This window comes from Calonectris borealis, chromosome 1, assembly GCF_964195595.1.
Source record: "Calonectris borealis chromosome 1, bCalBor7.hap1.2, whole genome shotgun sequence".
Lineage (NCBI taxonomy): Eukaryota > Metazoa > Chordata > Aves > Procellariiformes > Procellariidae > Calonectris > Calonectris borealis.
The window spans coordinates 124,359,167-124,384,506 of record NC_134312.1 but is presented as its reverse complement, the minus strand read 5'-3'; the positions used below and the strand labels follow the sequence as shown (position 1 = coordinate 124,384,506).

The following is a 25,340-nucleotide window of genomic DNA, read 5'->3' as shown; positions in this document are numbered from 1 at the left end:
TTATCAAGTCAAAAAAATGTGTCTTTATGTCAAAGATTTTGATATCAGAACATTTAACACTTGGTAGAATTTGGTTGCCTTAAAGCATTTAAAATTAAGAGTTAGTCACTTTAGGCTCCCTTTCAGTCCACAGGAAAAAACAGCACGTACAGTCCCTTTCAGTCCACAGGAAAAAACAGCACGTACAGAGGTGCCTCGGATTTAGAGTGTAATTTTTAAACAGCTGAAGTTAGGACAGACAGAATCTCTAATTTAATGGCTTCTCTAAGTGTATTGTAAGCTTTTCAAAATGAATTTAAAAATTTTTCCTTTCATTGGATATTTTGACAGTCTGGCCCAAACGCTAAACTTAGAAGCATCTGAAACTTTTCTTTCAGTAATCACAGCAACATGTTTTGGTGTGAAAAATACAGATTTTAGTTTCTTCTGATCTTACTTTTAAAAATTAACATTTAAGACTTATTTTTATCCTAGATAATGCATTATGCAAGTATGAAAGAACAGAAGTACAGTAAAGCCATATAAAAGATGAAGGACTACAGGTGAGACTGCATTTAAAAATAAAACCATAACTGGAATCCTAACATGATTAAGTAAAATAATGAAAAAAAGTTTTCAATCCACGAACGAAGAAGCTGTGCTACTTCACAGTACTGTAACAAAGCAGAATAAATAGATAGCATTCATTTTTTCCCCCTTCTTTTTTTCTTAACACTTCAACACAGCCGCATGATTGAATGTATCAACTGTCATTTAAATGCTCATCAGCTTATGCTTAATATAAACCTAAGTAACTGCAACCATTTTAAAGTACTGCTTTTATGAATTTGAGATTTTAAAACTAAAGCATTTTTACATGTTAGCTAGATTAAACGGCAAAGTTATGTGTATATAACAGCCTAACTGGTAAATCTAAATAAGATCAGTTCTTCTAATGTCCCAAGAGATAAATCTCTCTTAAAATGCACTAAGAAAAGCAAAACCACCTACGTGTAGTGGTGAGACAATCTTCTGCAAAAGACCAGATATTAAGATATCTGCAATTCACTCACTACTCATCTATCTGAGCTCTTCAGCATGAAAGGTAAGTCCTCTCAGTCCACATACTTTGCTTATACTGAGGATAAACTGCATATAATGTATGTAAGTCTACAACGTGGTTTTCAGACACTTCAAATGGAGTATTTGCTTTGTTTTAGAAATATTGCAAGTAGCCGACCCTTCTCAAAGTATTCTCATTGATTAAGACCAATGGTCATTAGAAAAAAAAAATGTAATAAGCAATAGAATATAAAAGCAAAAGTGATAGTTATATACCAAACAGAAAACAGCATTATATGTAAAAACAGTGTTCCTCCCCCCCCCATGCGTAAACTATCAAGCAAACATCATGTGACAGAGACAGCACTGTCTAGAATAGCACATTATTGAACAAACACAAAAGAAACCAGATTGCACCCCATTTCATAAATGGAATTTTTAAGTAGCAGGAGAGTTTTGCAAGGCACAGACTTAAAAAAAAGATTGCTTTCATCTATTTTGACACTGTAAAATATATCTGTTTGATGTACTTCTATTGACTACATGCTTATATTAGGGTAAAAGGTCACAGTTAACTCAAGACTAATGTTGGATCACTTGATATACAGCTGTCAGCAAATAACAGCACAGAATGGGAAAGAAAATTGTGACTGTATGATAAAGACTAGAGCTGGCCCTATCTCAGACACAAGGTGTCTCTAGAGTCTCTAATGGATCTCTTCCATCAGTGGAAAGAGTCCATTACCCTTCCAGGGAGCAGCTGGGGTGTGCGTGTGGGAAATCACTTGGCACAGGCACATACTCTCTCATTTATGATGTAATAACATCTCAGTACTTTTAAAATAATAATTTTACTTTAAGAATAAGACTTTCTGGAACAGGGTCTGCTTCTTGCTCTACACATGCACTTCATCTATTACGGCCAACTGCTTCTATGCAGTTTATTACAGCAGTACCTAATGACTAATGGCAACCTACTGGTAACAGGACATGACGGCCCCATTCTAAAGAGTGCTTGAAGTTGTGTATAAATAGTGGTTAAAAACATAGCTAATTTTTTAAATTTTAAATTAAACTTCATTGCTACTGTTCATGTTCATCAGTGCTTCTATGAATTGTGACTTGATTTTTTTAATGTTTACTGTAACAAAAGTTTTCAAAATTGGGCACAGATTGTATTCTTTCCTGAGTGGCACAATCTCTTGTTATCAGATATATGCTGCATTTGCTTATTTAACTTGTACTTTTTTGTAACAATAGATTTGGCAAGATATTCAGGGTCATTTTAGCAGCTGCTCCATGCAGCTCACAGCTTATGAAACAGTAATGGACCTATGTATCATTTATGTGCAACTGATGGCACAAAGTTTTAGGTTTGGTTATTGCATGCATTTCATGTGCTGGACCTGAATTAATTTTCATGCAAAGCATCTGCCAGTTCACAAATAGCCCCTCACCAGGCTGGGCTTATATCTCCTCTGCAGATCTGTGTTGTCTTCCCCTTTTCTGTCATTTCAGAATAACTACATCCTAATAAAATATATTTTATCATTGTAGACAGAACTTAGTTGCAAAGCAGTTAAGTTTGTTATAATAACAGCATAATGAACAGAAAGCAGTATGAGGGAAAATAAGTTACCTATAAATACATAGAAGCTTTTCTACTAACTACAAGTTTCTTATTATGGTCATAATTATATAGTATCACTAATCCAATCAAACTCAGACAAAGCGGTCTTATTCCACAGCACACATGTCTTTTGTTGAATCACTTTACCAAAGCATCCCCTCCAGCGTAACACACTACGCCCATAACTCTTCCATTCCCTGCCACATTTTGAGCACAGGTTTTCCTACTGTCTCATCTTCTATCACTGTTTGTTACAAAAGAGTGATGTCTTGTAGTGTACAAGGGAGACAAGGACATAGGAGTTGGAAAACAATTATTATCCTTCAAATAATTTAGCCTCGTATTTCCTTCTTTCATGTGGCCTGAAGTCAGGTACAGTATTTGTGTAGTAATCCTAATTGTTCAGACTTACTTTTTATGTATACAAACACAAATGATAATAGGCTTGTCATTAAAAAATAATTACTGCTTTTGTCTCATATTTCTGAGCTATCGGCATGATAAAAATAGAAGCAAACCCTTTTTTCCATTTCAAAATCTTGTTAATTATCACAGTATGTCTCCCCAAGGTGTACATAATTATTTCATAATAGGATAATTAAAGTCCCTTGGTCCACACTTTGGGATTTACAAAATAAAAAACAAAGTCAGTATTGAATCAAAACTTACAGAAAGGAAAGCATAAAACAATTGTTTCACACAATCACAAGTTTATAAACTCACTTAAAAAAAAAAAGCAGAAGACTTTCAAGCAACAATTTTCAGCTTTACATCATTTTTTTTGCTGTTACCACCTAACTTTTTCTTTACCTCAATGGTAAAACTAACATGTGAGGATTATTTTTTAAGTGCATATCTGAAGTCAAATATTTGGCTCTAGAGGACACGCCAATTCAACCTAACAGACTGGCATGATGTGGCTTGCTCCAACGTAAGCAGGCCAAATGCATCAGAAAATATAATGCAGGAAGATCAGAGAAATTAAAGAAGTATAAACACATACGCCCAGACACACTAGGAATGTATATATGAGGAACATAAAAAGAAGAGCTGTTAGGTACAGAGAAGAGAAGGAAGACTGAATATGGAAGATGCACAAATTAGCATTCTGCATGTCTGTTTTTGTCCTTCCCAGTTAGCTAAAACCTAACTCAAGAAGGACTAATAATTTTCCCTCAAAGAAGAAATTTAGGGCGATTTAGGGGCTGCTCCCCCTTTTGTTTCTGACTGTAGATTAAAAATACCTGTACACTGCTGAAAAGTCATGGTTTTTTCACCCTTCCATATGCCAACAGTAACTAAACTCTTAAATTCAAGCTTCCAAAACATATCTTTTAGACAAATGCCTCTTTTCATATGATGTGAACAGGTATATCGATTTACAAGAATACTTAAATACTCTTAAAAGCTTTACTTTCTTATCTAGTAAAGGAAAAGCAGTGCTAAAGAAACAATAGTCTGGAAAAAACCAAGCAAAACTTCACAACTGGAATAGAATATCAGCAGTTATCCAAAGATGATGACTATCAGCAGATTTTTAACTCGCTCTCATGTACCCTATTAGGGACACAGCAGCCATCAACGAACAGCATGTCTGCCCTTAGAAAGCATGCTATAATTAATCAGCCTAATTAATTAGGCTAATTAATTAGCCACTTAGCCGGTGTGACAACTTTTTTTATTTGGAACAACCTGTACTTGCCAGAAATAAGTATTTTCATAGCACTCAAGATTTCTGAACTACAAAACAAGCAGGTGGAAGCAGACACACTTTTAGGATTTTATTTAGCAAATGACAACAAAGAAAGGTAAAATCAAAGAGAGAAACTTACAACTCAAAGACCATATAAAGCATTCCATCTGAGCTGTATGTCTCCAATAGTTCAACAATATGAGGATGCTTCAGCATGTGACAAATACTGGCTTCCCTCTTCAGATCTGTGGAAGATAATAAGGTAGTGCATTAGCTATATAATCAAGCTGTTGAATACAAGAACAATTTGAAAACAATTAGAAAACAGTGTTTGTAAACACATACACATCTGAAATTTCTAATAAATTCTTTAATCTTTATAAAGAACACTGCCGAGATGATATTTAATTATTCTCCTTCAGAACTTAAGTGTGAAATTAAGTTAAAAAACTCACATAGATCTCAAAATATAAATACACAAAACTTAATAGGCTTTCTTGATTTGCCCTATTAATAAAATATCTCCGTGGTCATAATCTGAAGAACTGTATGGTAATAAGTTCCTTTAATGCACATATGCAGACTACACCAAGAACTTCATCCTAAATATCCAACATCACTGTGAAATTATCTCCAAATACAGAAGACAGGTTCTTTCACCACACTACAGAACTATGAAAACCTGGAGGTCTCTAGTCTGATCCTTCTACTCAAAGCAAGGTCAACTTGAGCAGGTTGCGCAGGACCACATCCAGTTGGGTTTTGAACATCTCCAAGAATGGAGACTCTACAACCTGTCTAGGAAACCTATACCGGTATCTGATCACCCTCATAAATAAAGAAGTTTTTTTCTTATGTTTAAATTTCTTAGACTTTACTTCTTTAATAGTGATGTGTTGTTTTTTTTTTTAAATCACAATATATGAAATGACACTGGCATAAATTTTAACCAGCATATATTAGCTTGTATCTCTGTCCTAGAGAAGAGGGAGAAAAGCAGAAACAGTTGTGAACAAAGAAAGAGCAGAAACCACTGTGACGTCTCTCAAAGCTTGAGATTTTGTTTTTAACCGAACAACACTTTTACTTTTTCTGATCACAAATCAATCCTTCTGCTAGTATAGAAATGCAAACTGCACTGAATTAATTTTCTTTCTTCTTTGTTGAAACTTTTTGGTATTTTTGTTATTTAATCATCCTTAAACTTTTTTTTTCCTTTTAACTTACCAGTAGTATTCTAGAAAAATAGCAAAATCCTGAATGTATAGCCTTGATGATAATTTAAGAGAGGAAAATACCAGTCTGTATTCTGAAGTAGGCATTTTACTTTTCCATTCTCATTCCATACAATTGTTCATTGTTCAAGAATGACCTACATATGTATTTATGGGGAAATATAAATATGGTTTCTTGGTTTGAGAATGCTTACCATATTGTTGTGCTACACTAGGAAGAAATTTAGAATGCGCTATTTTATATGTGCCCTATTACATTTCTAACATGAATCAATAACATTCAAGAATACAAGCAGTGAGATGAACATTCTTTCATGTGAAGGTTACTCAGATTTATGCTAGACTTTCGATCTTTTAGTCACCTATAAATTCAGAAGAAATGCTCAGAATTTGGAAATTACTGAATTTTAATCCAAGAAAAATTTTCAGATTCACAAAGTGCAAATTTTCTTACTAGAACTTTCTTATTACACTTGCATTATGTGCTTCCTCCCTCACATCCTTTTAATCTAAAAGCAAAATGAGCAGAGCAACCCCTTAGAAACCATTATGTAATGTCGCCTTAGGAAGTGCAAAAAGAAGCAAATAACTGTCTCTCACTGATGCAGAGGAAACTTAGATAAAGAAAATAATGTAAAATTTGTCCTTTATACAGAGTTTCTACCAAGTAAGAAAACAGCAGTATGTCTTCCACTGTTGAAAATACTCACATATCCGTTTTTATACCACCTTCATGCAGAGGAACCTCTAAAACCATATTGTAACGTTCCCTTCCATCACGCTTAGGCATGATGATTACCACCTCTTTTCTAGGCAGTGAGGTTCTCCTTGTCTTTCACTTAAGTACACATCCAGTCTTTCCTAAATAGGATCACAGGTAAGCATACCGGCGGACAGCATAATAGAATGAGAATAGGCGCTTTTATTTTGTCTCTTACTGTATAATGACTTTAATGCTACCACACTTCACCATCGTATCCGATACCTATTTTAGATGGAAAACAAAGTGAAAATCTCATAGGAAACTACAGAAAAGTTCTGCTTTATTTACGGGTAAAAATTATGTTCAAAATAGTTTATTCTGGCCGCTTACTTTAATAATTTCTTGTGGGCTTTATTTATATTTTGAAGGGAAGTAGAACTGTGAGGAAGAAAATATATGCTGCCATTTACCTTGTTCCTTTGTGTAATATTGCATGAGTGAAACAATTGCTCACAGACTGAGCATCAGCAGGAGAGGAAGGAGAAACAAAGTGGAAAAAATCTCCAAACAGGAAAACAAACGAACAGAAGTCACAGAACAAGGTTTTATACGACTAAGGGGTCTTGGGGCTAAAAGCAGAACAAAGTCCTATTTTAAAAACAGCAGGGACTTGTTTAACAGTAGACCTAGTAAAGAAGAAGAAAACTAGGTATAAAGAGACAGACGAGCACATACCACATTGATTCAACAAAGCCACAGGGCAGAAAAGAGATAACGGATTCTGAAGTCCATTTGGACTGTGACCCAAATGTCTAAATATGTCATGTTCAAGACTAGTAAAAAGGAAAGGGGAGGGAGGAGAAAAGGCTGAGATGGCACATATATTTCATTGTTTCATCATCATCTACTCAATCCTTTATCAAATGCTTTTACCAGACTGAATTAAATTTCATCTCCACATGTTCCTCAAAAGGTAATTAAAATCTCAAGCGCCTACAGATACTATTGCAGTTCTGAATACAACATAAAACCAAGCAATGTTTGGCTGCAAAGAGGTGACTGAAGATTTCCTAAGAAAAATCCCATCATTATCTTGTGAGCTACCGTATTATCTGTAACTTATGATTCTGAATATAACATTGTATGAACTATTTGCTAACTGCTGTTAAGTTTTCTAAACCTCTGCTGAGTATTTTAGCCATGTCGTGTAGTAATAAAGGCCCTGCACATCCCATACCAAAATAAGCCTTTCATATTCCAAACACTTAAAAGAGCTTCAGGACAACTTTAGAATCTGCCAATGGAGTAAGTCAGCTTTTAAGCAGCAAGAGGTGACATGTACCATTTACTAATGGTTATGTATCTCATATTTAGAACAGTCTCCTTCACTAGTAAACAAAAGTTAGCTAAAAGAACATACTCTAAGGCAAGACAAGGTATTAGAATCTAAACCAAACTGTCATCTTTTAATTGCTGGACTATTTTACTTTATATATTTGAATCCTTTTCAAACACTTCGTCTATTAATTTTTCTTTTCTTGATATGGCTGAAGAAATGACTTTCCAGTCCATTCTTTAAGCCTTCTCTGTTAGTACTTCTTTCAAAATTAAACATTAATGACAGCAGCGATAATAAATAGAACAGCAAGGTTTAAAAGCACAAGGTTTAAAAGTTTCTCTGCATGAAACTGCATGAAAAGTATTGTTAAACAACCAGAAATAGGGAGAAAGATGTGGTGTTTCATTTAAGTTGCTTAGCACACAGTTTGATACTTTACATCGTAATTTAAAAAGCATTTAAAAGCTGTCATTTTACACTATCGTTACTAATAAACGTTCCAGAATTTCAGCCTGTTTACAAAACTGTAAAGTTTTTTTTTTTTTTAGCAACTGGAGACATGTTCAAGTTTCCATTTATACATGGCTAATTATTTAGAGAGAGTCACTGAAGTTGTTAAAATGGCATGAAAGTTCAGACTTCTAAGATGGAAAAGGGAATTCCCAGCGATAATCACCAGACGAGAAAACACAGCCTTGTCTTTGGATAGCGACACTGAAAATGAATTGCTGGAAGCACTAAAAAGATAACTGCTCTAAATAATCGTAAAGGAAGATATGTCAGTCTTCGATAGAAAATATAAAACATGAGCATCACTTAAAATTTCCATGGGAGTTAACTACCTAATATCCTAAGCAGCTCTGACAATTCTGGCAAACACCTAATTTCCTTTCAAAATCTGATATCCAAGGTTTTAAAACATCTCAAATATACTGAACATATTTTGAAAGTATGCTCACAGTATCCTACAGCATGGAAGAATTAGATGTTCTCTAGCAGCCTGGATTATAGCACCATTTTAACATCTTAAAAGTGACATGCACAGACTGTAGCAGCCACATTTTTTTGGGGGAAGGACGGCATCAAGTTTCTTAGCAAGATGGAAGACATACGTCATTTTGAAACATAGAGCATTCTGATTTTCCAGGTTCAGTCTTTTAAAGGATCAGTTCTCCAGCCACAGCTTGGGTATGACAGTATTTTAAAAGGAAGTACCTACATCAGTAGTAAATTTCCTGCTTAAAACGCTTCTATATATTTTGTACAGTGAGAATATGATTATATATAATTTAAAAAGATGTGGCAGTACTAAGTTTTAAAAGGAAATCAATATGCTTTTTTCATTTGGTTGTGTCATTCTCACCTACCATCCTTTGGTGCGCATCATGGAGAAGCTGCTGACCACTCCAACTACAATTCTTCCACATACAACTAAACTGGATGATGGGCTTCGGAAATGTGCCTGATGCACTCCAGTCTTGAACAGGCCACAGGCCAGACTAGTCCTAGTTCAAAGTAACCCCCTGAAGCATGTATAAAGCAGACACTGAGACCTCAGCACCAATTGTTTCGCTTTACAAATACATTGTTTTTTGTCTTGTGGATTAGCCTTGTCTAGCTGCTAAACTCCCACCCAGGCTCTTGCTCACTCTCTGCTCTAAGCAGGGCAGGGGCTAGAAAATACAAAGAACAGGAACAAAATAGCTCATGGGTTGAGATAAAGACAGGGTGATTTCTTACCAGTTACTATTGTGGGCAAAATAACCTTACTTGACAAAGTTAACGTAATTTACTGCCAATTAAAATAAATAAATACTTATTCATTTCGGTAGAGGGAATCAAAAAGATAAACATTAAACCAACGAATTTCCTGCCCCCTTTCCCAGGCTCAACTTCACTCCTTCACTCCAGACTCCTCTATCCCCCAACTCTGAGTGGTGCAGGGGAGAGGTCATGCTCAATATACAGTGGTTCCTCTCTGCTGCTCCTTCCTTCTCACACCTTTCTGCTGCTCCAGCATGGGTCCTCCATGGTCTGCGGGGGATATCTGCTCTGCCATGGTGAACCTCCTCCTTCCCTGATCTTGGTATTCCCTCTTTTTGTTCCACACTCCCCATGCCTCGCTCCAGCGTTTCCTACCCTTCCTTAAACATATTTTCACAGAAGCGCCATGCACGTGGCTGATAGGTTCAGCTTTGGTCCGTTGGAGCTGTCTGGAACCCGCTGTGTCCAGCACAGGCAGTCCCAAGCCTCTTCCCACGAAAGCCGCCCTTGCAGCCTCCCATTACCAAAAACTTGCCACTTACAACACAGGTCTGCTCCATGTTCTAGTAGCCAAGACTGCATTAGACACCATGCTTCAAGGGGCTCCAGAGGAGTTGACTACCTCCAAGCTGAGCACACCGCTATACGCCTCTGCCTCAGGACAGCACGTAACAAGCACACGACACATCCTGCACAACAGCAAACTCTAGTATAACCAATCATACTGTACTTGAGGTCACACTTCCAAAACCAGGTGAACTTTCAGGGCAATACTAGCTTAAAAAGTCTCCCTATCCCCTTTCTGTTTGCTCATTCTTGCTCCTCTGTGAAAATTACTTTTAGGCTTTATTATTCTAATAATATAGCAAGGAAGTTATAAAAGCTCTCAGCACAGCCAACATATTGCAACAGGAATGAGCAGCTGGAGGTTGGAACATCCTATACTGACATTGGCAATGAAACTCCTATACAACAGAACCACAGTGATGTTTCTGCCCCAAAGATGTTTGATTTTTTTCTTCCACGAGAGAGTATTCTCCTTTCTCTTAATTAAAACCGCACTGCCTGCCCTCCTGGGATATGTGACCGACTCTCATCACACAGATACATCCGACCAGTTAATGACTCCCTGCCTCAACAAGTAGTAAAAGCTTTCTTGCCTCCCCTCCCACACACTTTGGGGTGGCTAAAGCTCCACGGTAGCCAAGCTGATTTAACTGCTGGCTGTTTCTCCCTTCATCCCACACACATTCTTGCCCTCTGTTCCATTGTGCAGCAGCCTGGAGCTCGTCACACCACACACCAAACCATTTCAGTGTTAACTCAGTAAAACAACGTTCATTTTTTTCCCCACTGGCTCAGTGTCATGCGGTCTTAGCATGTGAAATGGCTTAGTGAGCAATCTCAATTATAGAAGCTGGCTTAAAAGAAAGGAAAGGAATATGGAAGGAGAAAGCAGTGAGACTATGAAAGCCAGCACTTGGAGCTGCTTAGGATGTTGCAAAACACAAGTACACACCTTTCCCTGCAAAGTGTCTCCATCATCACCAAGTCTTTTATTGTGCAATCAGTCTGTACCTTAACAAACATACTTAAAACATACACCAAAAAGAAACAAATGCAGATACCTTGTGAATGGCCCTTGATGAAAACACCACAGTAATCAACAATTACAATGACAATGTAAGACAATCCATCTTCAGTTAGTATCTTTTGTTTTAATGCTTCTGTAGCATTTGGAAACAAAATGATGACATGAAGAAAGAAAAACAAAATGCAGTTACAGCTAATACTTAACAACCTGAGCCCCCAGACAGAAACCTACAGAAATCTCCTTTTCGTGGAATCAGACTTTATAGATGCTCGCTAAATTCTGAATAACTTCCATTTTCTACTCCATTCTTTCTCAGTGTTTGGACATAAATATAAACATGTTAATGGATTTTTAGCTGGGGCTGTGTGTCTTGGGAGACTTAAAAGGCAATTTTCCTTCCTCAGTTCATACTCTATCAGCTATGAAACACATGAAAGTGGGTGTGAAAAAACACTTTCTTTTTCTCACATGACTTCTGATACGTCCACCAGACTTGTCCAGAGTCACATATCTGACAGACACGGTAAGTTGGTTTGCATGGTTGCGACCATGAAAGCAAACCTTCCCTCCTTTTACTAATTTCCTCATTTTTATTGGCATACAAATAAGCAATGCTTCATAAATAAAACAGTGTATTTTAGGTAATGAGTCAACTTGAACTAATAAAAATGTTTAAGGATGTCTGAAAGAATATTAACAGCTGCCTATTGCAGATAATTAAAACCAAATAATTTAATTTCATTTAATTAAATGATAATTCTTAGCAACTTTTTACAAAGCACCCACCACAATGAAAAAAAAAATAATCTAATCTAGTCTTTCGCAAGCAGGAACAAAGATTAGATAAGCCCGTATCTCTCCTCTAAGATTTTCTACATTCTACATCCTCTCGGTTAATACTCAACAGCATGTTCAGTGATATAGGGGAACAGAGGAAGAAGAGGGGAAACACAGAAAAGTGAAATGAACACTTCCTAGTTTATTTTTTTTAGATGCACAATCTGTATTTCAAAACACTATTAGTAGTTCTCCCTGCTGCAAAGTAGCAGTTTGAAAAGTGTTTCACAAACTCAAGTAGGGACACGATAATCAGAAGTAGTGTTATAAACTCCATAAATTAATTTAAAGAGGAATAAGGACAGTTCTCTCTGTCACAAGTTTGGACTTCCAAACAGAAGTGGAGTTGCTGCTGGAGACATTTTGGAACCTCTGCTGTAAAATCTGAAACACTTTCCTTTTCTCCTAACATTGCTCTGTTTTCAATAATGAATGAAAGGAAATTGAAAATAGTAATTGACTCTCAAGCCGTGATCAATCAAATTATGAAAGTGGGTTCACTGCTGATAACCATATTACATTAAATCCCATGTTCCCACCTGTTATGCAGCACTGCATAATAGTCTGAAACCCAACACCTTCTCAATTACCATAGACCACATGTTGTTACACTACAAGCCACAATTTTAAACACTTTGTGATACCATGAATTCTTTAACAGAGGGAAGTGGAAGGGTATGTGCAGCAGCTGATCTGTCAGAATACGCTGTGAAACTTCTTTAAAAAATGAAAAACATAAAAAACCAGTTAGACACAAGGTGTGTATTTGGCAAAAGAATGCTACACCCTGGCTGGAGCACTGAACTGGCAAAATGCTCAGCTCTAAGGTCACAATGGTCTTCTTTATTGAAATGACTGGAAGGTCATCATTTCATAAAGTTACACAGATTGTTTTTTCTTGTAGTGAAAACTAACTGATAAACACTTAAAACTAGCAACCCCATTAAAAGCAGCAATTGCTTCCTCTTCTGTCACCTCATTCTCCCCTCCTGCATCATCTCTCCCCTTCATGCTAGTGCATCTGCTTGTGCAACTGCATGATAAACAGAATCAAGGAATTGATGTGACTGCAAACAATCTTTTTTCCCCTCCCCTTAGAGCTATTTTTCAACCAGGCTGGTTCTGGATAGTTCTGGGTAGCTGTACAAATACTTATGAGCACAATAGCACAGCAATAGAAACAAATAGCCAGATTACAGCAGCATTGCTCATCTCAACAGCAGCACTGGCTTAAAATGTTTGACAATATGGCAAATCACAACTGTCTGTAACACTGCTGTCCTCCTCCAAAATACTAAAGAAGTCAGAAAACTACGAATACTAGATTTCACAGTATTATCAGGAAATGCTAACTTGCAGTAGCTTTATACTTTTGTACATTTAACTGAAACTCAAACTAAAATTGAAAAATGAACTTGTAAGTCAGGTCCTTTTTCTCTTTCCTCTCTGTAATTTCCTATGTTTATGCATCTCCAAGTCAACATGCGTGCCTACAGATTTCTCACTAGGTGGCAACACAGCTCCTACTTTGATCTGGTCTGTAGTCAGCAACTCAATACAAAAGGTGGCTTGCACTTACTTAGCCGCAGAGAGCTTTACGTTTGGCCAGTTTTATACCATTGATCTGATTAATAATGATTACAGTTCAGACCTAAGAACAAAAAAAAAAGTACGCCACCCTAAACTAATTAAGGTACACCGAGGGCTAAGCACCCTTTTATCCAGATTCTGTGGAAGACCATTCTCTCCCCTACACCTAACAAGCTATTCAGAGCTGATGACCACACCAGTAATCTACTACGCCACACACATCGATAATTGTATTATACAACCAGAATACATTTAAACAGAGTTTGCTGCTGTGAGCCAGAAGTTCTTTGTTTAATCCACAAAACTATAATAGAGCAGTGTGTTTATTGCTTTGAAGTCCAGCAAAAAGCTTTAGAAAGCCAGAACTTGCAAGTAGTTAAGTTTAAATCACTGGAATTTCTCTTTTTTAAAGGTTAATCACACAGGGTGGGTTTTTTTTTGTTTTTGTTTGTTTGTTTGTTTGTTTGTTTGAGGGGATTTTATTTTTGCTGCAGGGTGTGTGTGTGTGCGTGCATGTGTGTGTGTGTGTGTGTGTTTTTTCTCTTCAGCCTTTGGCCAGGGCAATACAGGTAATGTATACCTCAGAATGTACTAAGAGCATCATTATCAATGTTAAATTCAGATTGGCAGAAAATTTTTACACCAGACTTTGACACGTCTTTAATATATTGGCCAAAATTCACTTAGGCAGATCAGGTTCACCAAAGGTTAGACTTTGCAGGCCTTTACATGAGTTTTTCGTATTCATGTACTAAAATGTAATGACATTACATCGAGTAAGTGCCCCCAAAGGCAACGGAACATTATCAAGAAAAGAATGTTACTTGATCCTGAAAAATTAAAAGCTGTTTCTGTTGCTGACTATTATAATATTTGCAGTTTTCCTTTTGTTTGAAATGTCTTTTCTTCTGTGGCCTAGCCTTCTCCTGAACATAATGACAGTGAAATTTACTTTCTGATATTAACAAAGAATCTCAATTTTACTGGAAGAAGTCTGGAATTTGAAAGACACAAAGGAAATCTATTCTTATCAGATTCAGCTAGTCTAGACAAATTGTCCCTAACTCCTATTCTAGGAAGGGTTAAATAATCCCTCACACTGCGGCTGTTGAACACTAACAGGCAGAAACAGAGCACCCAAAGGCACTCAGAAGAGGGAATTGACTGGTTAAGATGCTTCTCATACTGACAAAATTTACTTGTTTGTTTGTTTGCTTGCTTTGATCAAAGTTTCTTTGGTCTTGAACTGCTGGGCTCTGCAGAGCCAATACGAAACCAGTTGGTCACTAATGCCAGAAAATAAATTTTGCCCATATCAAATCTAGAAAATCCAGGCAAAAACAGTATCTAAAATATCAGTCTACTCCGATGAAATTAATTCTACAATGTCACATAGCTCAGTGAGTGACAGCGTTTTAGTTGTGGTAGCTGTGGCATGCAGGACAGGTCACTTTACAGTTTTTTCTCAGTTAGGTAAGATAGCACAAGCTGCATCATATGCTGCTGTACTGAGACAGCCTGAGTACCCTCCACAGCACACTGAACTCTAGGACAAACAGCATCTACGGTGATCTACATCTACACTGCGAAGACGCACACTGAGTAATAGATAAGTATCCAGCAACTTTTAAGGATGATACCAATTCTGTCTAGGAATGGACAGGACTGGGAAATCCTGCAGCAGAGTGATGCCTGCATGCTGGAGAACAATTACCTTAACAAAACTTGTTTTCTGGTTCAGTGACAGAACAATGTCAGGAATCAGAAAACTCTTCCCAAGCAGTAGCAATTGAGGATAAGAAAAAAGTTAGTTTTTGTTTGCTCCACTTCTGCACATGCTTCTCTTTGCAATTATTACCAAAATTCATACAACATTTTTTTCTTTTCTTTGTTAACTGACACATTGTAATACAAGTTTTGTAAAACAGGTGTGCATGTCTTAGTTCAGTAATAAAAAAACCACTACAGAGTGTATTCTTTACCAGCACTTTTAGGATTTAATGCTAAGAACCAACAAAGTTTTAACTAGACTTCTTGTTACTTCCACATATTCATAAAATACTTTAAAATACTGTCTATTAAGGTTGTAGTGCTTTAAAGAGCACATTTTCCCTTTTCTGTTGTGCAGTTGCAATACTCCTCTAAGTCTCTGAAACCAGTGCCCTTAAAATACATCCCCCCTTTCATTCCACAAAAATCAAATGTTAATGATGAAACCAGTGCAACTGAGCTCAAACTTGTTTCTAGCAACATTCAAGTAACAACTCTAGAAATAAGGTTTTAACTTGCCTAACTTGTCTTGGATTGTACAACAGGCTGAAAATACTGCAACATTTTACAAATAGTCACTTATGCTTTTCTCTGTAAACTAGTCAAAACTGACAGAGGTAACATATCCCCATAAAAAAACCTACCCAATGACAATTTTGCCTATGAACTGATTTGAATCCTTTTGCAATTAAAGGTCATCTGAGAAATATTTTCTTTCATAATATTCACACACTTCTCATGATATTTAAAGGACAATTCCTCTTCACTAATACAGACACAAAGAGCTTACTTCTTTAATCTCACCCAAGTGTTAAGAAAACAGTTTTTTTTTCATTTCCTCTCTATTTTCTGGTGATGAGCAAGGAACAAAAAATATCTAAAACTCACACTTAGCAAAAATTGAGTTAGAAACAGTTTGGTCACCTAATCCAATCTGTGAACTTGGAAATTATATCAGAAAGCAGGAGATACACGCTTGGAAACAGTACATCTGTATGGCTTTTTAACTAATTTCTGAGGGAGTTTCCCACTGCCTCTGAAATTCCACGTGATGCCAATGGCAAGAACCACATAGTAATATATAACAATTTCCTTCACTGTTACAGTGTATTTTGAGGGACTGGCATCGATCTATAAAGCCTTGCAGTAACCAGCTGGGGATAATGGATTGCTCCTCCTGCTTGACAGAGCAAAGATTATTTAAGTACTTACACTCAGAGTATTTGCATGTAAAACACTCTCAGAAGTGAACGAACCTTCTTCAGATGTTAAAAGGCTTGACTCAAATTTTTTCCAACAACTAACCTGTACTATCTCACTCCTGCATGCTTAGCATGAGATCAATTTTCTTTCTTTGGCATCCAAATGTGCAGTGATGATCAATTAGAGTAAGAACAGAACCTTATAAATTCTGCCCATTTTTCTTGCTCTAAGGTGCAAGAGCAACAATAAGCTTGCATATATATTAAATGGTCAAAGCATATGTACACTATTATATTTTAGAAGTCCACAGAAGTAGAATAACTGATAATAATCTGTACCCTCTCTGCAAAAGAGAGCTTTATAAGAGCACTGGAAGAAACAGTTAACAGGGTTCTTTTGTTAAAAGAAAGAATCAAATTTCCTTTCCTCACAAGTTAAAATTAAAAAAAAAAAGATTAAGTATCTGTCTACATTAAATACCACTAGGATAAAGAATATCATTGATGTGATGGGGTACTTGGAAATGTAAAACACAACAGTCACATAGGTCACCTGAATTTAGAGAGCCCTGACCCTTTCCACAGATTCTTTAGACCACCTTTTCTGTCTGCACAACAAAATCAAAACCATGTCTTAACATGGCAACACATGACTCTCAGGCTGAATGCAGCATTGTCCAGATCCTGAAAATAATCTGAAGCACAGTTAGTTGCACAAGATGTACTCCCCACCCCTTCCTTGAAGGAGGAAGCTAATACTAATTTGAGCCTGACTTCCCTTCCCTCACAAACCTCTTCTGGTGAAACAACCTGTTCCGTGTGTCTCACGCTGCACAACCATGTTCTCATTTTTCCAGAGTACTGCACTAGGCAGAAGACGACAAGAAACTGAGGCAGGGAGGGGTGTACTTGGCACTATAGGAAGTAGATGAGTTATGCACCTGTGACTTTGACATAAAAAGTCAAATTTGCAAATCTGTGAGCTGTTTATGCAGGTTGTATATGCATCTGCAATAATATCAAAAGCCAGCTCAGGTCTAGCAGAACTTATTAGCTTAAATGCAGTATATGCAAAACAGCTCTCCTGCTTCAGGGCGTGATGATACAGTATAGTCTCTCCCAGTCAATACCTGAATTAATAAACCATGATGGACTTGAGCTAGCTCCATGTAAGGTCACTTGAAAGTCACAGTGACCCTGATTCTTGAGGATTTATTAGCCCAGCTAAACACAAGCTGTGGATATGCTAATAAACACTCCCAGAAATGGAGTGCCAAGGAAATGGGGCTGGTACCCTCCAAAGGGTTAGTTCTGGACTGCTGCTGAGCTAGAGCTCACACATCTCAACAGATACAAGCACATTGTAAATGTTTTGCACATCCACATGCTTTCTAACACATCCCACTGTACCTGTATTATTGCACTACTTCTTTCTTAATAGCTACAGTACCTCAGTCTCCATTTACCATAGAGAAGTAAGATTTGGCTGCTTAAATCATCCTGTTGCATAAATCTTCATCCATGAACAACTAATTAGGGAAATAAAATGGCCTCAGAGCACAGAGAAATTCATACAGTTTATATATATACTAGGTTTTCCACATACTCCAGTCAGTTTGGAAAGCCTATTTATAATTTCTAGGTAAGTAGGATTTCTAAAACACAATAAACTGCATCATTAAAAACATTCTTAAACCAAAAAAAAATTAATTAAAGCTCTCAACACATTTTTTTAAACCTCTAAACCTTTAGCATTGAACCTGAGCTTAAAGCTTTGAACTTTTCAGCATTCTTGAGATGTGCTTTATTAAATTAAATAAATCTTTCATCTTTTGTTTTCCAAATGCCACAGAAAACCATGGAACTGGAATCCATTTAAACCTTTTATTACCACAAGGAATATTATTCAAGGGATGTTCGTGCCTACTTAAGAACAATCATAGACACAAAAGTGCCATGTGTTGCCAGCAATGAATACTGGAATTGAAGGCTGGTGAAAGCAGACAACGACCTATCTGTCATAACCCATTTTTAAGAGTTTTTGCAAAAATACCTGTACCAAAAGTCTAAGAAGTTATATGCCATGTTAAACTTTGAGGACAGTTACAATGGCCCATAGATTTTAATTAAAACATTGACTGAACTTTAACTTACTGTATGTAAGTATAAATGTAAATATAGCACAAATGTAACAACCATTTGTCCTACAGACTTTTTTCTTTGTTTTGCTGCCTTTTAACTGCAAATTTATTTTCAAATTCCCAAAATACTGATAAAATTCACATGATAAAAATGACATAAAACCAGTTGCCTGCTAATAGCAATGAAATCTGATTCATCGCCTCTAATTTGGAAAAGGATTTTAATATACGAATCTATTATTTACACATAATGCAATCAGTAAGCACAAAAAACTTGTAAGAAAATTTATTAAAACTTCCATTTTCTAATTTTAAAAGTTCAAAAATTTTCTTCCGCTTCTTGTATACACATATCCCTCACTACTATAATACATTTTCAGTACAATCACCTAATACTGTAAGTTACAAGACCTTCAGCAATAACTGATCTTTGAGTTGGACTTTGACCACTGTTTGAGTGGTTAAAATCTGTTGAAGAATGGACTTGGACATTGAAATAAAGTATCAGCATAGTATCAGATGAAAGGGAAAAAAATTTTGCCTTTCAAGATCTAAAGAGCTATGGAGTTGCAACAGGATCCAACAGGGACCTGCCCAGACAGCAGGCTTAAGAAAGAAAGGCCTAGAACAGAGCTTGCTTGTTTTTACAAGCTCTTTCTTGTACTCCTGATACATGAAACACGTCACCCTTTTCGGAAACAGTTCAGATGGATAGAATAAACTCCATTGCTGTAACAACCAAAGCAAACCACCTGACCTCAGAACACAGAACACTCTTCTGGGTTAGCCTTTGTGCAAAAGCCTACAGACCAAATGACAGTTTGAATGAATGAAAATGAAAATGTCAGTTTACATCTCAATAGTGGAAAAACTACGTAAGTTACTCCACGCAAAAAAACCTGCTCCTTTTCCTGTTTTAGCACATTGTTACAATGGCTGCCACATTATGGCATCACATCAAAATGCAACATGTAAATCACCCAACGCCCAGAAGCAAATCCAAAGAGCAAACAGGGAAAGCATTCCCATCTAGATCACGCTAGCAGATGTGAAAGGACAATTGCCCAGCTTTAACTCTCTGCCAGTCAGTGCTACCAGAATGCATGCCTTACAATTACAGCAAAAGAAACATTGCAAAGACACTTCTTTTTATTCACTTTTGAGCCTAAGCAGATGCTAAAGGAATTTCAGAGCAGTAGGAGGGTGGAGAGAAGAGAGCAGACGTCAATGTGCACATAGGCTTCACTGCTCAAAGAAACTTAGGAATAGTTTTTAAAAAAAAAAACCAAAAAAACCCCAGTCCTCATGAAATTAGGTGGGTTTTTTGGGGGGTTTGTTTGTTTGTTTGTTTTTTAAATCAGTTTTGAGAGACTCCAGGAGCTTATAATCACCATTTCTTGGAAGTGGAATCCCCTCAAACTGCAAGACCACCTCTGTCAAGAATGGACACTTAAGCACAGCATATTGCTTCCTTAAAATGTGAACGGAGCTCCAACTGGCTGTTTAGCAAGTATTAAGGTTGAAGATACTAGTCAACAAGGCAACCAACGTATTTTCTGCCTTAAGAGTGTATTTTTACAATTGAAAAGTTGTCCATCTTGACAGTGTTACAGCAGATCTTTATAGCAGCCATTATTCCTCTCGAGTCAGTATGTGGGAATGGATATTCCTATAGATACATCAGTGCTAAGAGCATTGGGCCTGCCTTAAGAATCTGGTCTTGTTATTACTCAAAAGATTCCTCTGCAGGTCTGTGATGTAAAACATAACTTCTCTTTTGTGCTCTCAAAAAACTGTACTTCTGTGGCAAAAGCTAACATGCTGTTTTAGGTGGAATCCATCTTTGGAAGAATACTTGAGGAAACACCGTATCTTTAAAGAACAGCATGAGAAGCATTAACTGTAGGGAAGTTCATCCTCCCCATACCACTTCAGAGAACTGACAGCTACACAGATCACCATTTACACAAACAAGTAATAACACATATCACATTGCACAAAAATTTAAGTGTTGCCCCACTGTAGTCCTTAAAACCTCTAAAGTCTGTGGGGAATTGGGTCCTTTCTCAATACGTTCAACTTTTCCTATATGCAAACGTCTAAGTGAACACCAATTAACTTCCTATTAACACATGACAAGAATTGCTGCCAGACAGACTCCATCCAACTATGAAAGAAACAAGATTCCTTAAGCTCTCACAGCCCCAGACAAATGCAGTGGAAATTTCAAACTGTAGGAATACTAAGCCAGAATCTAGTCCACTTGGCGAGGTAAGGAACTCTTACCTCCCCTGTAGGAAAGATCTTCATTAATAACAGGAAGGGCAAAACAAAACTATGCACAAGTGCCACACAGCATCTACAAAACGTAAGTGTGGCAAATGTGGGGTGATGCACAACTCAGAAATTCTGTACTAACTGATACAGAAGGAGGACAGAATCTTCTGAGACAGATGAAGCAAAGCCTGAAATCAGCATTATCTCAGCAAAGCCAGTGCCCTCAAGTGTAGCAGTTCCTACTCTTTACAAATAACCTCAGGCCAATAAGGTTATTATAACTATATTATATTATTATAACTGGGGCCATTGTATTAATTTATTTTTTGGGCCACTGGATCGTGAATACAGCCAACAAACTGAGGAAACATGTACAGGAACTGAAGGTCCAAGGCTTGGACTTACTAGAAAGAGTAATCAAAATTTCAGAAGAACAAAGGGTAGCAGAATCCTCTTCATCTGACATGACGTTCTTCAGAGGAGCTACTTCTCTTGGGCAAATCCAGCAATAGGTTGCAAAAGGCAAAGGTGATAGTGAAGAACAGTGCGGAGAGCAAGGGGAAAAATCAAGTTACTGCAACGTCACATGAGGGTACAAATTTGATTCAGGATATGAACCTGCCTTCCTATCAGCAAACAAACTGTCACCACAGCATGACTAGCTCTAAAGCTCTGTTCTACAACATAATGTTTCTAAATACTAACCCAGAAGATACCCAGTTTTATAAAGAAACTCTCTCTCCCCATCAGTTTTTATATCACTGAAGAAACTGATTTTTGCAGTAGTTGGCACTATATGGAAGAGCTAAAAAAAGAAAGTTTTCAAAATGTAAATTATTCTTATAAAAAAAGAGAATAGATATTAAAAGTTTTTTTTTTCCCAAAGATTGTTGCGTATCTTGGCACATGTATGTGTCTTCAGTCCTCAAACTGACATTTGCAGCTCAGATTACCATGCCCTGAAGCTGTGAGTAGCTTTGACTGTTAGTAAGCACAGCTCATAATTCCTCAAAAGTTCTTACAAACTATACTCTATAGAGGGAAGTTATTAAATACAACAGAACCAAGGTAGAAATTTCTCTTATGTTGTAACACACAAAGGGATAAGCAAGGAACAAACCAGTACCCTGCACAGCTGTATTTCCCCTATAATCAACTTACCCCAACATTACCTGACAACAGCAAATGTCTTCAAATAGGGCAGTGAGGAAGCAAGACTGGCAAAGACCAAGAAGAGAAAAAGAAGAGCAAATTCATACAAATTCATAAAAGAGCGGTGGAGTGGATGGGTGGATGTGTGTATTAGGCGTAACTGGTGAGGTGTTGGTAGCAGGGGGCTGTGGAGGTGCCCTCAGTGGGAAGAGAAGAAGGGCTGCCCCATGCCGGACACAGCCAGCTCCACAACAGACCCACCACAGGACACAGCTGAGCCCCATCAGCCACGTGTGGTACCTCTGAACCAGAGACTCTGTGAAAACATGTTTAAGAGTGGGCAGTAAACACAAAAAAACCCAAGAGAAAATAAAAGGAACAACAAGGCCAGAGTGGAAGGAGTGAGGAGCCAGAAGAAAAAAGGAGCAGGCTGGAGCAGGAGAGGAGAGCAGGGGCTGGAGCAGGGCAGCAACCCCGAGCAGGGCCAAGAGGTACAGCTCCAGAGAGGCTGCTACTGCTGCAGCTTGTGCTGACCCCATCTCCCGCCTGCCCGCTGCCTCTTCAAAGGCAGCTACGTGTGGCCAGGGGAATGGAGACCAGGAAGGGGGGAGGCAAGGGATGTTTTGCCTAAGTGTGTGTGTTTGTTTCAATACGAATCAGTAATTAAAAGTTTGTTAACTGACAATAAATTAAATTGATTGACATTCCCCCCAAACTAGTAAACTCTTCTTTTGGCCATGTGATGGGGGAGGGAGGGGACGATGACACAAAAGCAGTAAATACCAGTTGAACTCGTGCCTTCAATAAACCAGGCAATGCCCTTAAGGAGAGCCAATCATACAGATAGCTCCGCACTCACAAAACAAACAGGACATGACCAAAAATAGGAAATTGGGGGGAAAAAGCCTGGTAGTCCAGACAATTTCTAGAACAGAATGCATATCTTCAAATCCTTAATTGATATTTAGTTGCTGACCAGTCCTACCAGATGGACAGTAGCATAGATAAAGATAGCAGCATTGATAAGATTTGAGGCTTTTTACTCTCCCCCCTTGTTAATGTTACCTTGTACATGCACTTTCTCCAGCTAGCCTGCTTGCTTGTTATTTAAGGCAAAAAGAAAAAAAAAACAATGCCTATCAGCTATTTAGGAAGGAACTGAGGTAGCAACCACAGCTATTTACAAGACATGCTCCTACAGTTCCTACTCTAACCCCAGCTTGCACTGGGGTTAAACAGAGTCACTGGTAGCCCTTAGACGAAGTGAACCTCTCTTCTGTTTTCTAAGCATCCCACACCGGTTTATCTCAGATTCTAGACTAACACACAACATACAGAAATATTTTCCTCTAAAGACAATATCAAAATTCCCAGCTGAATAAATTAAAACTACGCTCGCTTACGCTTTCCCCTTAACAAGGTAATTCTTCTTTAACCCTAACAGGTTTCTAAATAAGGCGCATTTAAAAAAAGGAAGCAAACCAACCAACAAGAAAGCAAAGACTAGGAGACTTAGGGTGCAAGTCCTCTGTTCACTTTTTTCCCCAACTTGAGTTAAAGTAAATCAGTCCAAAGGTCAATAAAGTACCAAAGCCAATGCAAATGAAGCAAAAGGACTGCATAGTAAGGAACCTGGGTTGAAGAAAGGGGGCTTTCCCTCTGCCTTCAACAGCCAGGAGCTGTTAAATCAGCTCAGCCGGTCTTATTGAGGGCGGGAAGGGGAGGAGATGCAAAGCAGTGAGACTCACCCACACACTGCACAGATGGTAAGTGGCATCTAATAATCCTAGATGTCAGCATCTTACATTTCCAGGGCATACTAGTTTCTTTACTGGTTTTCCCCCCAAACAGATAAGCTTTTGAGAGACAGGGATGGTAGGTGCCCTATCACTCTGCAGTACAAGAACAGAGGTTCTTGTACAACTACATCATCAGAGATGAAAAGCTTCTTTCCAAACACGTCAACCCCACCTGTCCAGCCCTGTGCTGGAAACACAGGCTCCAGTTTGGCGCAGCTTTTCAAAGAGAACTATGAGGACAAAAGAGAATACAGCCATGATAACCTGTACAGACCTGAAAACAGTGATGTGTAAACACATACATATTATAATAAACATTTATGTGGTGGCAACCTGGATTCAAATACTTATTTGATTTGGGAAAGGAAAAAAATCTACCTTACTCAGGCAAAGTAGTGCTTCATAAGCCATTTTTATTATTTATGATGCTACAAACTAAGGTGATATTTTCACCAGGACCTGCAATTGTTAATTGTCACTATACCACAGGCAATGTTAAAAATGACACATATTAAGAAATCTACCATAACTGGTTCTGTCACAGTAGATCAAACAATATATTTTTTAACCTTTAGTTATTTAGTCAGTCTTTTGGGAAACCAGAGGAAATCAAGAAGCTTGGGTTTTGTATCGCTGACTCTGCTAGTAACTTTCTGTGGAACTTGGAATATATCTTTAAAGTAATTTCTCAGTTCTGTAAAGTATTAAAAATAAATCCTCATGTAAGTGCCTTAACAAATGCTAAGGCATTCTGGAAGAATAAAACATTACTTTTTAGCATCAGTCTCATTTGCAGTCGGGCTTTTTCTTCTACAGCAACTTCAAAAAAGAAATGAATTTGACCACTGAATATTTTAGGCAAAATAAATACAGAGAACAATCCCTTCCCCCAACCAAGAAACACACCGTAAGTCTTAGGCATGTATGAAGTGATCTTAAAAACAACCTCCAAGAAAAATCTCCGTCACAGATTTTAAGTAAACTAACTATAGATCACAGTATTTTTATTTACATTGCCAATTTACTTACTGCATATATTTGTAGGGTGGATTCATATTAGGAAATCAAGTACATACAATACATTCAGCGTTGAGTAGGCTATCCAGGTGTCCGTGATAAGTGTCTTCATTAAAATAAATGACTTGTAGCTGGAAAATGCCATGCCAGTAAGCGCTGTTTCAGAGTGCTCAGACTGCAGTAATACACGAAGCTAAACAGGTCTCTCCCCTAAAGCCTTTGGCACTTAAAAAACCCAAAATTGCTAGGCTATAACCCTAAGAAAATGCAAGTATCTTGCAGTGCTTAGTTAGATATGATATAATATTCACATCCTTCTCTCTTCTAGGTGGTTCAGTGATTGAAGTGTTTTAAAAATACATCTTCCGTTGCATTACTTTGCAGTGGGGAGAATGACAGTTGTCTCAGTCAAATTCTTAGTTACTGGTTATACATGTAGTAGTTTTAAAATGTAAAATTAAGAAGATATTCAATGCAGTATTAAAGATAAAATTGAATTCATATAACGTAAGTGCATTCAAGTTTTTTTAAAGTGGATATTTAATCTTAAATTTAA

The 25,340-nt window shown here is 37.4% G+C and overlaps 1 protein-coding gene across 2 annotated transcripts in view; it reads right to left on the bottom strand.

Moving 5' to 3' along the window:
- CASK (calcium/calmodulin dependent serine protein kinase) overlaps positions 1-25,340 on the bottom strand; it is a 228,954-nt gene that overhangs the window by 130,284 nt on the left and 73,330 nt on the right. For both annotated transcript variants that reach the window (XM_075173997.1, XM_075174007.1), the window contains exon 3: positions 4,504-4,609. In XM_075173997.1, the coding sequence (XP_075030098.1) occupies positions 4,504-4,609 (106 nt within the window). The remainder of the gene's footprint in view (positions 1-4,503; positions 4,610-25,340) is intronic.